This window comes from Falco peregrinus, chromosome 10 (genome assembly GCF_023634155.1).
Source record: "Falco peregrinus isolate bFalPer1 chromosome 10, bFalPer1.pri, whole genome shotgun sequence".
NCBI lineage: Eukaryota > Metazoa > Chordata > Aves > Falconiformes > Falconidae > Falco > Falco peregrinus.
Window position 1 is genome coordinate 33082599 of NC_073730.1, and position 16752 is coordinate 33099350.

The window sequence follows — 16752 nt, forward strand, 5'->3', positions numbered from 1 at the left end:
AAGTAAAAATTAATTTCTAAACCTATTTTCTTTCAACTTCTGGTTGATCGTGGATCCCGTTCTGCATTCAGGAATCTACAGGTGGATCTTACCCAGACTACAGTACCTGCTTGCAGGTCATGCCTACACTTTACAGTGGAGCCCAGGGATCAGTCCAGCCAGGCAGCTTGCAGCTTCCTCCACAAAACCCGTTAAATAAGGTGAGAGGAGAGAGCGAGCAGGGTGGTTGCAGGCACAGCCCGAGCCAGCTGTCTTTGTGCTGCCACCGAGTGGACTTTGGACCCACAACAAGCCAAGGCAGAGCTGTTCCACTGCATCCCTGCCCCTCGGGATCCCGAGTTGCTCTGGATCACGTGCAGTTCCCGGTGAATGTGATAAATAAAAGCAGTGGTTGGGCAGGGCGTGCCAGCGCCAGCCCCCCTCGGAGCCCTCCAACGCCCTGGAGATCTGTGCTCCTCACTGCCCACAAACCACCGAAGCCCACAGGCAAAGAAAGGCTGGATGTTTGTGAGCAGACTTCTGGGAAAGATGTTACTTGTGAGGGTGAATGTGCAGAAATGCCTTGAAGGAGGCAAATAAAGTAGGAAGTGAAGAAAGGAGTAGGAGGTAGTTCACAGAGGTTTTAAAAGGGTTTTTTTGCCTGACTTGCAGATGTTTTGCAGTGAGTGCCACTGGGATAAAACCTCTGGAACTGGCAGATCAAGGCAGTGTCCAGTTTACCTACAGCTTTCACTTTGTAATACTCTTAACTGATCCTGGGAAGAAAACCATTTTAAAATGGCTTTAATTTGAAATTTTATAACAGATGTCAGATGCAGCCTACTTCAGCCAGACTCACTGAGCAAAGCTTCCTTTGTCTGGTGCACTCAGTAGACAGTTTTCATCAAGAAGAGTTGCGGAGGGGATGGGGAAATGCTACGGAAGCAGGGAGGGGCCAGCCTAAAGGAGGCTGGAGGCTAGTGTAACCAGAGGCTGGTTGAACACAGGCGGGGTATGGTGGGGATAAAAGCTTTGTTCAGTCTGAACAGAGGACTTCCCATCTCCCGAGTGCTGTAGAAGTCCTGAGGAATTCATACCCTCCTGCCATGGGTAAATCACATTGCTCCTGGTTTTATGGGTGGGAGAGACCTTAAAAGCCAGATTCTCATCTCTTTTGAAGCGGCTGGAGGCAGGTATGCCTCACTGTGAGCCACGAAGCCGTGGGAGCGCTCGTAATCTCTGGGAGCAGAGCACTGCTGGAGGGATGCTGAGCTGCCTCTCCAGCCTCCAGCGCAGCTAGTGGACCTTTGTGCGGTGCCCGGGCGTGCTGAGAGGAGCCATGGCTGTAGGCAGCAGTCACATCTGGGAGAGCTTAGGGGGCCCAGCCTCCTGCGCAGCTCTCCTCCATGAGGGCTTTGAATCCCTTCACTGAGCAGAGGTTAGCAGCCGGATTCAGCACATGATGTTCTGGCATTCAGAAACTCGCATCTCGGGCTTGGCACGAGATTCCCATGGTTTTTTGGAGCAGATTTAGAAGGAGCACACAACTGTAGCAATTCGTGAGTCCTAGATAGGAGATGAGGCCTGGCTGGAGCTGGTGTTGGCAGGTCCTGGGTTAGAGATGGCCAAGGCCATGTGAAAACTGTAGTCTGTGCAGCAAAAAATTGAGCTTTCAGGTTCCTAACAGCTCTGGAAATGAGTGAAATTGTAACAAGAGAAGGAGAGACTCCGGGGTTTGAGCTAACTAATACCTTTAACTCCAGTGTAAAGAGGAAAGCTTGTATGTGGGGGTGATGCTGAGCAGCTTGAAAGTTTGTCTTAATGCCAGATGCCATAAAAGGCAGAAAGAGAGCGGTCGGTCCGTCCCTTGGCACAGACCAAACACAAGTGCAGTTTCCTCCACAGCGAGGCACTTTCCTCATTCCAGGAATTAACAGCTAAACCTCCATGAAGAGGGCATGCAGCCTGGTCCCTGAGAGGCTCTGTATCGGTTCCGTGTGTGCTCACGTGTGCACTTGCTTTAACCCTGCGGCCCATTTTTGTCCTGCTTCTGTGGGCGGCATTTCAGAGCTTCAGAAGGAGCATGGTCAGCCCCTGGTGCACAGGCTGCAGTGGTGGTGCTGTGCTCTGCCATGCGAGCAGGACACGGTGGAGGTTACGGTGGATGTGTGATGTTCCACAGCTGTTAGAAGTGCAGGGGAGAGGACAGGAGGAAAACTGAACGTCTTCCTCAAGCAGGTTCCTATTGATGACAAGTGCAGGCTCAAAAGAAATCAGACTGAGAGGGTAATGTGAGCTGTGAATGTGAATCCGCAAGGGGAGCCACCGGGAAGTGTTTGGCTTGGGGACATGGGTCAGCACAGCTGCTCATTTGATTGAGTTAAAGCGTTAGTGTCCTGGTTTGTGAAACATGTTAAGGTTTCTAAAATACTCACTCCAACATGAACCAAAACCCCAGTTCTTCTGATCTAGGAGGCAGAGGTAACCCAGGACACACGGTGTGGTGGGGCAGGATGTGCTCAGATCTGGTTCAGGTGGTTGTCACAGGGCAGATGCTTCAGCCTTTTAGCACAAGGCGACTGTTTAAGCCGTTTGGTAATGAAATTAGTAACACATTGGGGGACAGGGAGAAGGGATCTGTATTAGGGCGGTGGGTTCTAATGTGTATGTACAGCTTGCAGTGCTGAAGGTCCATGGCTAGTGCGCCGTCCTGCCGTGCTGGATCCCAAAGAGGAACTGAACCTGAGCCCTTGGCAGTGGGGCAGGCTTAGGTCCCCGTGCCCTCGCTAGAAGCCCGGTTCTGGGAGCCTTGGGCCTTGCAGTGTCAGGGGGACACAGCTGAGCTGAAGTTTTGGTTGAAGAGCCATTCCTGCTCTCTCCTTGGCTTTGGTGCCAGATGTAAACTTGTGCCTGCGAGTGGCAGCTGCTTACCTGCAATCCGCAGCGCAAACCGAGTCCATCTGCCTTGCCGCGACAGCTGGGCCAGGATGGGTTAACCCATTCAGCTCTCCAAGAGAAAGGACAGAGGGATGAAAGGTGGCCCAGTGGTGCCTTACTGGAAAGACTGAAGCTGTCTGGAGCAGGGCCACCTGGCCCAGCCAGCCCTTTGCCCTTACAGACACACATGGATGGTGGGGCACCAATGCATTTATGATTGGTTTGGGATTTTTTAGGGAAAGGGCACAAACGCTGACTCATGAGCTGTGTATAGCTGGACCTTAAAGCTGAGGGAGTCGGGCCTTTGGAGTCAGTTACTGGCTCCCGGTCCTTGGCAATTCCCAGGCTGGAGCTTTATTTATTGATGCCGTTTACTCTGGATCATGTGTCACTTGTTTTCTTCTTGTCCTTAGGTGGCTCCAATGAGAAGCGAGAAGCGAGGCTCGTCGTACCTTATGTCCTCCCCAGAACCTGGCCCCTTGGAGTACCTTGGCCAGCAGACTCAGGGCTCCGCAGTACGTTATGCAGAATCCTCTCTAAAAAAAAAGCGCGTTTATTGAGACCTAAATAATGACTCCTGCCTCGGGGTGTGAAGGCAGGCTTTTCGTACCTCTGCTATTTATTGCTGCCTTAACTTCAGACAAATAATTCTTCTTTCCAGGGGGGTTATAAGTATCCCAAGAGGAACAACCTCTGTAATGGGCAAATTTGCCAAGGAAATGGTACATATTGCTACGAGTGTTTCCTTTGTTGTCTGCCGCTGCAAGGAACAGTGAGCTGAGGCTGACAAAGCAAAGTAATGTGGCATGTTTCAGGTAGCTTACCAGCTGAAAGCAATAAAAATACTGAGGAGGGAATGCTGATCCTTGCCCTAGTCCTCAGACTGAGGAAGTTAAAAGATGAAATCTTGATAGTAATTTTTTTCATATTTTTTTAACTCAGATTATGGGTTTTTCAATCTTACTTTTTCCAGGATTAAAAGTTCTGCATTTACAAGCCTTTAAATTTTTAGTATTTCCTCTTAATCCTGGAATGGAGATACACCAAATGTATTACCAGAGCCTCTGTGATGTTTTCAATAAATGTCTGTTAAAAGTAAGATGCTATATTGTGTGCTGCCTTGCAACACTCAATTCGCTTCAGATCAGTGATACTTTGACAATGAAGTAACCTTTATCTGCTTTTAGGCCAAGAATCCACGGCTTTTCCTTGGAATAAGTAACTTACAGTTTGTGAATGCCTCTGTGTAACACAGTGTACGTGGCAAAGTGCCGTCCTCCTTCCAACAGGCACGCGTGTCAGTGTGGCCGGCTGCTGGCAGCATGCTCGGGTGGCGGAGCAGTATAAAGGTAACAAAGTGGAAGAAATCAATGGCCTGTTCTGCTTTTTCTGACTCCTCCTGGATCTGGATGATTCAGTTGGAGCAGAAGCAATACTGACATGCTCCTCGGTGATGGCTTTAATCCTTCCTTCCTGCTCTTGACTGTATTTTCTTCTTTTTTAAGCATCTTAACTGTAGCAATGTGCTGCACTCCAAAGCCTGCTAGAGCAGAGCATCCTCGTTCTGGTTTTCACTCTTTCTTACATATTACCTTTTGCATGAAGTAGTTCTCACTAGAAGGAAACACTGTTTACTCACTCACCTGTGCCAGGTGTACGGTGTGGGCTCCCTCCTCCCCTGAGACTGTGAGCTGTGGCAGCCTGCCTGCCCCTGTGCATCGTCTGGCCCCAATTATTTCCCAGCTTGATTGTGTTTTGATATGGTTTTGGTTTTTTTAAAGACTTGGTATTTTCAGCTGATTCATTAAGCCGCTCTGGCTCAAGCCTTTCTTTTCTGCTATTAATCCTTGTAGCAGAAGACTTAGAAATCGTTCCTTTTGAAGTCAGTGCTTGTGACAGACAGATTAGGAGCCAGCCCTCTGTGACAGGCAGCAGGGTTTGCTGCCTCGGACTGAGTGCACTGAGGCTGGAACACAGGTCCTTCTGGCTTCACCTTGCTAGATAATACTGGAGCCATTTTTCAGTACTGTTTAAAAAAAAAAAAAAAAAAAAAAGTCTTAAACTCTGCCTTTCAAGCTCTGTGATGTGACCAGGATATGTATTTTCAAAGCTTAAAAAACCAAACACAATCCAAGCGGCTCTTCCTCAGCTGCTGTGCTGTAGAGCTAGGGCGCTGTGCCCACAGGCATAACGGCTTAAGACAGCCAAATAGCAAACGCAGGTTACCAGAGCTCCTCTGGGACTCTACGTGTATGTATTGATAAGTTCTCTTGTAATATTTTGTTCAAACTGTTTGTATATGCAACTTTCTCAACTTGTTATGCTTTTCAATGAAAATAAATTGTTGGTACGCATTTAAAGTGGATTTCTGTGGGAGGAAAACATCTCTGGCTTACCTTTAAAGTGATCGTTTAATGAAGGGCAGGGTTGTTTTGAAGCCAGCATGTTCAGATCACCATTCCTATGGAAGTTATTTTAAAATCATCCTCTGTTTAATTTATGATTTAAAAAAAGAGGTGCACGTGGAGAAAAAAAATTTATTAGATTTGTTTGTATAAAGAGTAACAAAGTGCTTACAGATTTAAATCAGGTTCATAAGTGACATACAGAAAAAACAAGTAATACTGTAAAAATAAATCTGACCTTGTTGCAGCTCATAATTACAATTTTATATATATATATAGATACATATATCTCAAGACATCTTTCTGTTGTAAGAACTGAGTATCTCCTCAAAGCATTTTCAAAATCCAGGTGTGGTGGGAAAGTCCTAGGACAGGGGTCAGCAGAAGGTTCCAGTTAAGCTGCTGTTTATGGAAGCCTGGCAGGTTTACACCACCTGTGCCCAGTGCCCTCACTGGGCCGCCTTACAGCCCGTGCATGGTCCCAGTTGGTCCCGCTGCTGACCTTTGGTTAACTCAATACTGCACAAGTGTATGGTTCGAGCCTGTATGTCAAATGAAATGAAGGCCAGGGCTGTGTTAAAGATTCGTCAGGCCAAATAAACAGCTTTACTAAAATTATTCAACCTGCTGGCCAAATAAATCCTCGGTGTAATGATCATAGAAAAATAATAATAAAAAAAAAGTGCATCACGCACCCCTTGGATGGCACCGCAGGTAACAAAAAGACTGTTTGGTGTGTTGGAGGTATCTGCTCACCTAGTAATGCTGCCCTGGTTGCTCAGTCCTCTCTTTTAGAGAATTATTCTTTGTTAGGGGAGTGCTCCCCCGGGTTCTGTACAGGAATTCATTTTCTTTTCTATCCCCGAAGTGTGTAATTGATCTCCTACGCACAGTTAACAGCGACACAGAGGGCAGAAGCCTCAGCAGGTAGAAAGGGGCAGGGGGCTGAGTTAGGAAAAGCAAATATATTTATCCAAAAGTGGGGTTCTCAATTCAGTGCATAACTATACACACTGATCATGCTTCTCGTTTGGTTCAGTTTTTGAACACAACAGTTACGCAGTTTCTTTAGAAACATACCTAAGAGCTCAGAACTGCAGAGCACTTTGAGATGAGCTCGTTATTTTGTCTTCTCTGGATTTTTATGCCAGAGGTGGGTTTTCGCTACTGCAGTTTAAGTGCACATGAAAGACAGTTGTCAGCCAAACCTTTTTCTAAAACTTCCCCAAACTGAATTACCACCTCCAGTCCTCTAATGTCCACTAGTTTAGTTCTTCAGGGAATAAGCGTGCCCAGCAGACATGTTAAGTGCCCCAGCTTTGCACTGGCACCTGCAGCGCTTTCTGACACCACCCTTTCGGTTCGTGTTCGGCAGGGTAGTTCCAGCTGTGGTGAGACCAGAATCAGATAAAGAGAAAACTGCCTTGCAATAACAGCAGCAAAATGAGTTGAAGCTATTGTTTCTGCCATACCTTTTAATTAATTTGATCCAACTGTTGACTAAAATTAAAAAGGAAAACTGTTGGAAAAAGAATCCTTTAAACACATTAGCACAGTCAGAGTACAAATTACAGTAGTTAAAAAAAATAAAATGAAAGGTCTTAGGCCTTTATATTTTGACACATATTTAAAGTACTGACCGTATTTAAAAAAAAAAAACTAATTAAATTTTACTCATAATTGTTTCAAATCCTTGGATCAGATTGTGAAAGGTTGTCCGTTCATCATGCTTGAATATCCAGCACTTCCTCATCAGCTGGTCCACCTAGCAACAACAGAAGAGAAATTTTTAGAGGAGGAGTGAAACACTCTATTTTTCCAGTGAATACAGCGGAACGGGTTCCCGCTGCTACGAAATGCGGGACAGACAGACACGCCTCGGATTCTGGTGGGAGTTCACCAGCACTGTTACTAGCGAGGATTTTTCCTTCTGAGGCAGCTCCCCAGCGCCACGCTGTGCCGCTCACCTCCCTGTCCCTGAGCCACCTGGAAACAGGCCAAGCCTGCCCGCCCCCCCCCCCCCCCCCTCCCCTCCATCGCTCGTGCCTCGGGCAGAGCTGGGCTATGTCCCGGCTCCCCCAGCAGCAGGAGCCAGGCTGCGCCTCGTGGTCTGTGCACTGGGACCCCACTGCACACCCTGGAACTCTGCATCTCAACAATCAGAAGGATTCTAATTGAATTTTACATGGTATTTAAAGCAAAGTTCTTAATGCCTCTGTAGGGATGTCAGGAACTTGGGAATGTCAGTGTCAAAAAACATTTTAAAATAATGCTCAAAAAACTTGGAAATGCCTTTTTAATGGCATACCTGACTGGTTTCCTGCCAGGATTAGCCAGGCTAATGAACATGAGATGCTTTTGGTGCTAATTTAGCATCAGAGGTCACCACTATAAAAGCAGAGGCGCATCCATTACCTCCTCCGGGCAGTTGGGCGGACGTGGCAAACGCTTTTCTTCTTGCAGGACACGCACCAGCCGTGCTACCGTCATCTGTCCCTGCGTGGGGCCGATCATTTTCAGGAACTCCTGCGAAGAGAGGAGTCAGCTGCACATCCTCTTACCCCGTGCCAATCCAGCCCATTTCAATTTGACATTAAGGTGACATTTGAGTCTCAACATAAAAACAATCAGTAGATGCTTATTGTACGGACACCGTGCGCCATATACTCGCGTTAGGAAATAGATAGCAACATCAACATAGCGTCACCACAACTTAACTCTGTACAGAATCTTTAGTGAAAGACAACCTCAAGGGGTTGTTTTCAGGAGATAAAGAGGTTCCTTCCACTTCTTGTTTCCAAAAATAACACATTTAAAAAAAAAAAAATTAAAATATCTGATTGAAGCGGCTGTAGCAGCAGTTTCTTTCACAACCACTTACTGCCATAGGACTGGACTCGGAATCACAGTAGGTAAGCAGTTCGTACAGTGTCACCCCGAATGACCAGACATCCGAGGCAATGTAGAATTTACTCTGGAGCAGGCATTCCGGAGCGTACCTGAGGACACAACGGGCAGCGTTAAACCCTACTCAGAGCTGCACAATCTGCTCGTACATGCACACCCCCGATGCATTTAAAGCGAACTAAAGAGGCATCTTTGTACACAAAGTCAGCATCCTTGTACACAAATTAACGCGCCTGTTGGGCTGGGGATGCCACAGAAGTAGTAGGTAAGGTACGACTTACACAGCAAGTCACTGTAAAAATAAATCAAAACCAACAAAAATATCATGGGAAAAGGGATCATTAAGTGCAGGAATAAATAAACAGCACAAGAGTAGATAAGTATAGTCTACCAGGTGCCTTTTCCTTGCTCTGATGTGTCTTTATTTAGGCTTCTTACCAAAACAGAAAAAACTTTGAGGACACTAAAAGCCTAAGTCCGCAGGAGCGGACAAGTTATTCCACTGCACAGTCTGGTTAAAGAAAGTAAGTTCTAAGTTACTACCAGAAAACAGGGCTGTCGAGGTCGTCTTTGACCGTGTAGTACTCCTTGTCAGTCTCGATTGCTTTGGTGAGACCGAAGTCTCCAATCTTCACTCTGTTCTCACTTTCAACAAGGACGTTTCTTGCTGCCAAGTCCCGGTGCACGTACTGGCGGGAGCCCAGATAGTCCATTCCCTAGGAGAGAACAGAGTTACACTAGTTCTCCAATACCTTAATCACCGTCTTTCTCCAGCCTCCCCGTCACACGCTCCCTCGTTCACACAATAGTACATGTTTCAGTACCAGGTTTCCCACGGCAGGTTCTCCATCTCCTGGCACTTCCGAGGGTCCTTTTCTGACACCCCCACACCTTAAATGCTGCCTCCGAGTTCCTCATCTGTTGAGACTGCTCTTCCGGCTTTGTGGTTTTTAATTTTCAGCTGAGCAGCCATCGTCTTCAGGCCCTTCTCTCTGCAGCAGCAGTTCCTTCACGTGCTGCTAAATCTGACAGCCTGTGCCTGTGCTCCTTACAAGCACCCAGTCCACTGTCATCACAAAACCAGAGTCTCTTGCAGAAAACACGTTGCTTCACACAGCCTGACTGCACTCGCATCCCTTCCTTGCTTCAGGCTTCACGTTGCTCCTTCCCTCTTGCCAACACGCCCTTTCTAAAGGCTGCCCTCCCTCCTAATTCTTCAAATTCTGCAGCAGGAACAACTTCTCACACTAAACTTTTATGCAAGGGAACCTGGTAACGACTCCCTTGCTGATCCTTGTGCCAGTAAGCACCTGAGGCACAAGAGAGATTGCTTTGGGATTCAGGTCCCTGACAGGACAATGGTTCTGTTCACCAAACAAGCCTCTCTTCTCCCCCAACCCCCACCCCAAATTAAATAGTCATCTAATCAAACAGAAGAGTTGCAGGAAGGCTCTGGTGCCAAGCTCACCTTACAGATCTGAACCGCGTATCTGAGAAGCTGCTTGAGATTGATTTTGTTCTTGTTCCGCGGGAGATACTCCTTCAGGCTCCCAGAAGGAAGAAATTCCATGATGAGTTTAATCCCGCTTCCTCCTAAAAACAGAGTGCGTGTTCAATTTGCAGAGACACGGCCCTTCCCACATCATTAACACGAGTAACTTTTGTACCAGCCCACAGCACTGGCGGCGTCTGTAACGGCACCGTGTGACCGTGGCCAGGCTGCGGGCTAACTCCCCGTAGCAGTTGCCGGACCAATCCGGAGGGGAATCTGTTCCAGGCAGGGCAGTTACTGAACTCAAAGTTCTTACAAGTTTTTTAATAACTGGCTTAGAACAATCGCTACTGCAAATGCAAAAGCAGAAGACAACTGAGCTCTTTTCTATTAATAACACGTGCTGCCAATAATGGCCTCCGGGTTTACAGGGCTGTGACCCAGCTGCAGCGGTCAGCTCACTCCAGCATCAGCCTGTCGAGGTGGTTTTGGTTGCTGTTTTTTTAACAGATTTGGTGAGAATATTGACCAGCTGCTCACATCCAGGTTAGTCAAGCACAAACATAGGCAGGAGGACTACACAGAGAAATTGCTGCTTTTTCGGTGAATAAAGAGATCTAAACCCCTAAGATTGAACCAAGACTGTTACGCTTCGTTTCTAAAGGAAAACCCTTATACTTTGAGTGTATACTTTTAATATTCTACATGAAAATTTACCATCTTCTGTGCAAATTCCCTTATATTTCACAATGTTCTCATGATAAAGATTCCTCAAGATTTCTATTTCCTTCTTCAGATCAGCGATGTGATTCCCTCCACTCTCTGGCTTTAGAGATTTAACTGCCACCTGCTCCCCTGTATTGTCACCTTCTGGGTCGTATCTGCAGAGTTCAACCTTGCCAAAGTGACCCTAGTTGTAAAAGAAGAGAGAGCATTATTTAACACAGCACTCGCCAGCCACAGCATCGCTGATGCACTGCGTCAGGTGGTGACGGTTCACATCTTCCTGTTGCGACACACAAAGTGCACACAGCCGTGTATACACACACCCACACCAACACTCATCTGTGTTCTGTATCCGACGTTCCTCTTACCTCTCCCAAATCACGGATTCTTTTCAAGAAGCGTTTCTCAAAGAGAGTGGGATCGACCTCTGTAAAGGGCTTCTTCTCCGAGACAATATCGGGATCTAGGAGTGGAAGAAAAGTCCCAGGTCAGACAGATTCCTGCAAGGCCATCTTGGTCCTGACACTTCAAGGCATCCTTGCTCACTTCCCATCTGCCGCTGGCAGTGTGTCTGTCCCTGCTGTCACAACTGGTCTTATTTAAGTCCTGCCTGCTTGTCGGCAGGGAACGCCTCCTGTTTGTACGTGCCCGTCTTACCACTTGCCAAGCTTCCTCCCTCACTCTGCGGGCTGCTGCCTGGGTCTTCTTCCAGACCCAGTCACTTTTCTCTTGGTATACTTCCCACCCACTCAGCTTCCATGATTACGTAAGACTAGGTACAGGATGTAAAGTTTTGCCCTTAACTAAGCATCTATTAGTAGCTCTGTAGTAAACTTCAACTTAAGATGAACCAGAGCCATCTGCTCTTTGATCAAGAGAGTCCTATGGAAATCTCACGGAGCTCAAAGATTGTCTTGAAACCAACTTAAGCTGTTGTATAAAACATGGATCGTCAAGTGAAACGGCAGTTACCACCACCACACCTTAAGCCACACATCCAGTATGAATTCAACACCCACACCCTATTTGCGCTCACCCATAGAAGGGGCTAGTTCCGTTGCTGCAGGGACACAACACAACACGCTGCTGTCAATGCAGCCGTACTTGGGGAAGAATGCTGCTGTGAGGTGCCCAGCTCAGCCAAATAAACCTTACCCCTCTCTCCAGCCGCTAAGCAAAACTGCGCCTTACTCTGTTCCTCCAGCTTGTTGATGTCTCTCATGATTGCCCTGAAGAAGGGTCTCTGGTGGGGGTCGTAGTTCATGCACTGTTTCATCAGGTCAGCTAGCTCCTTGCATGATGGTGTCGCCAACACGAAATGGCCCCCGTAGAACCTCTCCTTCTGCAAGGCACACATGGAAACTCCTGCATGAATTTTAGCTTTTCACTTGATAACCCCATGTTCTACATCAGCAGATTTGACCATTAGATCCTTAACTCGCAGCAAACCTCAACTTTGTCAAGGAAATCCTCCTTTTCAGCAGCAACTCTAAACCATCTCCTAATAGTAGATAACTACTATTGTGCTGAATCTGGTGTAGTTTGGAGCAACCCCTGAAAACACATGAAGTCTCTAAAACGTGATGAAGATGTCACCTTTCACAAGTTACTTTTCTGCCAGGTTTGCCACATTACTTACGCAGCGAGACAAATGGCTGTGTGGAAATGCTTGCCCAGGTTACCGACACAATACTGGCTGCTATCCACGACCCCCGAGAAGGTACCAGCTTCAGGGAGATGGGACGAGGGTGGGTCGTGCATTTTTTAAGCTCTGAAAGAACCACCCCAGCTGCCTGCCACATGCAGGAAGCAGCCCCATAGTCAGGGCAGAAAACTCCTTTCAGCTACCTCCTGTTAGAACAACTTGGGCAATGACTCAAGTACTCAGTCATTTCCTTCAGAGGAGCAGCAGCTGCCTTGCTCCGTCGCCTTCCCAACACAGCAAAACTTCAAGAGAGAAAAAGCACATGTGGAACACATGCTGAGGGACTCCAGCAGTGATGAACAGAACTGCCAGCAGTAAGGCAGAACAAGATTTACTCCTTTTTTTTTTTTTTTTTCCAGATTTCAGAGTGAGCAACAATGGTGTCCCACAGGGTATTAGTTCTGAACCGATGTCCAAAAGAAACAAGAGAAGCACCTAGCTGCTTTTAAGCAGACCCTCAGTTTATAACTGGACACAGGGGTTAGAAAAGGGCAGGTGTGAGAGCATCAGAAGTTCTGCTTAATTGTTACTATGCCAAGTTCTGAAAATCCCCAGCAAGGTCAGGTTGAAGCAATAATTAGCAATGTTTGTAGTAAGGACAAGAATTCCTGCTGCAACCATTTAGATGGATCAGCCCCTTGCTGAGTCCCACTGGGCTGCTTTTCCTGTAGGTTGAAAGCGAATTGGATATGGAAACGCATGTGCCAAAGAGGCTGTATCCAAGAGGTTAAGGTAAAGTTTATGTAACGTAGTTTTACCTCTGCTAATGTCTTGTCCTTCAGTGGTATTTCACCATTATAGCAGATTTCCCACAGTGTGGTACCAAAACTCCACTTATCTGCTGCAACGCTTAAATTTTTGGAGTCTTCGACACATTCAGGTGCAATCCAGGGGATTCGTTCAACACATTCTTAGATAAAAACACAGAAGCAATATATTTTGGAGTTAGTATCGAAGGACTAAAAAAACCAGCCTTCTAACTTAATTATTCTTGTCTAACAGCTGCTTAACTAAAACAAAGCTACAGCCTTTGCCCAGTTTCAGGGAGATCTGGATTCTCAAATCCCTGCTCTCAGAAGGACGCCTCTGTGGGTTTTACAGGCTCGTGCCTTAAGCCGTCCAGAAACAGATTCCTTCTGTATTATCTCACTAAACTTAACGTGACTTTTTAAAGAAATTAATACAGTAAGCACCCACCATCAGCAGCGCTCCTTTATTTCCCTGTAGTTTTCAGATTCATGAAAGCTGATTACTTCTATTCTAGAGCCGGTTCTAGCTGGTATGAATTATATTTGTGCCTCTCCCCTTCCCCACCACGCTGAAGAGAGAAATCCGATTCCTGTACCCTACCTTGTCTGGACAGCACAGTTATTGGTATTCCTGGGTCGCTCAGCTTTATGAAAGGCCCGTACTCGGTGTCAATTCCCTCTCTTGCCAGTAGGATGTTTTTAGTACACACATTGCCGTGTACCAAATCCTTATCCTCCTACAGTAAGGGAGGAAAAGAATAGTGAGTGCAGCGAGCTAGCGATGCTCTGCAAGTGCTCTACCATACCTATAACAAGGGGGATCACTGTAAAATACTCCACACTGAAATCCAAAAATACAGCTTGGAAGAAATGATCCTTGAGAAAAGCAGGGAAAGGAGGAGTTCGTACTTGAGCATTTGTATTCGCAGAGCTGAGGCACTTTGGAAAAAAGACCAACGTTATATTCCTTTTTCACAAGGAGCATAACTGCAGGTACGTACAGAAACTGGTGGCAAACGCAAGCACACAGCCTGTTTGGCCTGCTGATAAAAAAGGAGCTCGTCACCTTCTCTGAGAGTCCTCCTTATTTAAAGCAACATCATGACTACAAAAAGAATACCCCGTACACTGTACAGTCCCTCCTGAGAAAGGAAAGTTGTTACTTACTAAGGCACACGAAACCGCTGTAGCGTTAGGCTGCAGCAGCTGCAGGCAAAGCTTTTGTCAAGATGCCTTCTTACCAAGTAGCTCAGCGCACTTGCAAGTTGCTTGGCAACTTTGAATTTCCAAGGAGTTGTCAGAACTTCGCTCTTCCGATGCATAAACAGGTCCAGAGGCCCAAATTCAACGAACTCTTCAACCATGATATCTACAAAGTCAGGTGCATAAAAAAGTCAGTATTGCAATAGCCAGTGTCTGAGTAACCTAACAGGCCTGCCACCATTTTCCCCCGCAGCCGCCAGGCGAGATGGCTATAGTATGTCTCTATTTCACCTTCTGCAAAGTTTATTTCAGTGCCCAATGGCCAAATCAAAAGGCTAAGAAGAGTGGCTTTACGCAGTGAATGAGCAGTAAACCTGGAACAAAGACCACAGGGCCAAGCCTTCCCAGGGAAATAACTTCTGCCAGAAGGCCGGTTTGTGCTGGCACTACCACTACTGCTCTGGCATCCCGACCTCAAGGAGCCATCCTGTAAGGCACTTATTCAAACACAGCACTGGAACATGAAACTTCTTAGTAGAAAGGACTTTGCAGCTGCCTTGCAGTTCCAGTTCCACTTCTGTCTGCACTGAAAAATCAAGAGGCAGCAGCTGCCAGCCCTCGTCGCCCCCCGTGCTAGCACTGAACTGAATGGCTGCCCTGTCCCTATCAAGGCTGCTGCTGAAGCGTGCTGCCTAGTGGCTTCCAGTTCACTGAACTCACTTTCAACGTCACGGACGCAGACTCCATGGAGGAGGACGATGTGCTTGTGAGACACCTGCCTCATCATGCTTGCTGTTTCAAAGAATGCCTGTTAGGAAGTGGAAGAGGCGAGCCATTAAGCGGCTGGTCATTGTGTCAGTCATCGAAGTGTTTAACAAATACAGAGCATCAAGTAACAGAAACATTTGCAAAAGATCACCGTTTTCTAGTAACGTAAAGGGTCAACAGTGCTAGAGGTGTGCCATCCCACTGTACTAACGGGCAATGGATGCCCTCAGAGGCGTGCTGGTGTTTGCTAGGTCACGCAAGCGACCAATGCTCCTCCCTGTGCTCTTGCAGACACGCATACACTAGGTCTTAGCATCCCCTGTGCTGTCTTTGATTAAGCTATGTGCTCAGCCTAGTGCTAGCTGATTAAGCAAAATGCAGATCGAGTAACTTGCCTGTGGCCATGCTGATGATAGAACTGGTGACAGACTCACAGCCCAACGCACAAGGCACAGGTAAACTCTGGAAGGCAGCAGTACCCTCACTGAACTCCCCAGCTCTCAGCTGACACAGCTGCAAGACTCTGGGTATGACGGTGCGTTTTATACCACAGCAGGGTCTCAGTCCATCTTCCTTGCACTTATGGTCTGCACATGTGCAGGCTGGAAGAGAGTGCTGGCACGCTGCAGCCAGACCCAGCGCTGCTGCCCGTCTAATGGGATCAGCTTCCTGAGTGTCTCAAAAATACTGGTCAATGATGGCTTTGACTGCCTAAGATGGTGAGATGTACCTTCAGCATTTTCCCATTTCATGTACATTTCCATATACATATCCCATTTCCATATACACAACTCCTTTTCTTTTTTAAAGGCTTTTCGTAGTTAGCCACGTACGATATGGCGAGGCCCGGCAGTTGTAGTACAATAGACAAAAAGGAAAAAACTTGCCAAAGAAATGTCTCTGTGGCTGGGGTCCAAGACTTTGAGGAGGACTTTAATCTCTTTTTCATTTTGATATCCTTCATTCTCATCATCTTTGTAGTTGAGAATCCCTGAGTAAATCTGTGTTCTCGTCCCTCTTCCAAGATGTTCGCCCTAAGACATAACACACCACGTATTTTTCAGACCAGGACACAAAGCAAACAAGTGTAGATTTACACAAATACTTGAATCTGCACTATATTCTGCCTCTCCCAGTAAAGAGTGGAATTAGCCCTCTACTCGATCTAGCTACAGACTTGAAATTATTACAGCAAGAAGCCAATGACAGCACATTATTCTTTGCTTTAGTGGTCTCTGAGCATATTCACCACTGTAAACCCATTTGATATTAAAAGGCTATTACACCTCCATTAACATCAAAGAGGTTCAGTGCGATTTAACATTATTAGTCTAAATACCAAATGAATAAATAATAACTAGCCTCTTATTTACAATAAGCTGCTACTAAGGCAATCTTTAATGTGCTTCCAAGAGCCAGAGGAAGTAATATTTCAACGGAACACTTTGTTTGGGAAAGCAATTTCCTCCTAAATAACAGGGGATTCCACCTTGGGATATTTTTGCAGGAAGCCTGCACGCTGACTGTAAATATACCAATCAAAAAACAATTAACATAATCTCTATCTGTCCTCCCCAGTCAATGATGTCATTTTAAAAAAACAAAAAACAAAAACAACAAAAAAACCACCAAACTTTTTATTTAACTGAAGAAGCTAACTGCATTATTTAAAAGCTTGGGTCTTTTAGAAACATTAAATGTGATTTGTGCATTCAAGCCACTGCGTGGTTTTTTTAAATTTATCCAGGTCACCTGCATCACTAACTGCAAACAACTGTCAGAAAATTTGGGTGCTAAATCAGTTTGGAACACAAAATTTTGAGTGCTAACACTCTTCAGAGTTTTGAATACTTCACTTTTTTTTTTTTTTTTTTTAATTGT

The 16752-nt window shown here is 46.3% G+C and overlaps 2 protein-coding genes across 13 annotated transcripts in view; one reads left to right on the forward strand and one right to left on the reverse strand.

Annotated features, from left to right (window-relative positions):
* The window catches only part of RAVER2 (ribonucleoprotein, PTB binding 2), a 39274-nt gene extending 34004 nt beyond the window's left edge, over positions 1-5270 (forward strand). For 5 of the 9 annotated variants that reach the window (XM_055815219.1, XM_055815224.1, XM_055815220.1 and 2 more), the window contains exons 13-15: positions 72-200; positions 3330-3431; positions 4104-5270. In XM_055815219.1, the coding sequence (XP_055671194.1) occupies positions 72-200; positions 3330-3431; positions 4104-4166 (294 nt within the window). In that variant the 3' untranslated portion in view covers positions 4167-5270. Of the gene's footprint in view, positions 1-71; positions 201-3329 lie in introns of all 9 variants that reach the window. The other 4 variants (XM_055815225.1, XM_055815226.1, XM_055815228.1 and 1 more) reach the window with 2 other exon arrangements.
* A 169-nt stretch (positions 5271-5439) lies between these two features.
* Positions 5440-16752, reverse strand: part of JAK1 (Janus kinase 1) — a 62757-nt gene continuing 51444 nt past the window's right edge. For all 4 annotated transcript variants that reach the window (XM_055815215.1, XM_055815216.1, XM_055815213.1 and 1 more), the window contains exons 13-25: positions 15759-15905; positions 14824-14911; positions 14142-14269; positions 13502-13637; positions 12910-13061; positions 11638-11788; positions 10815-10909; positions 10438-10630; positions 9697-9821; positions 8772-8944; positions 8203-8320; positions 7737-7847; positions 5440-7086 (exon numbers count right to left, since the gene is read on the reverse strand). In XM_055815215.1, coding sequence (XP_055671190.1) covers positions 6985-7086; positions 7737-7847; positions 8203-8320; positions 8772-8944; positions 9697-9821; positions 10438-10630; positions 10815-10909; positions 11638-11788; positions 12910-13061; positions 13502-13637; positions 14142-14269; positions 14824-14911; positions 15759-15905 — 1719 coding nt within the window. In that variant the 3' untranslated portion in view covers positions 5440-6984. The remainder of the gene's footprint in view (positions 7087-7736; positions 7848-8202; positions 8321-8771; positions 8945-9696; positions 9822-10437; positions 10631-10814; positions 10910-11637; positions 11789-12909; positions 13062-13501; positions 13638-14141; positions 14270-14823; positions 14912-15758; positions 15906-16752) is intronic.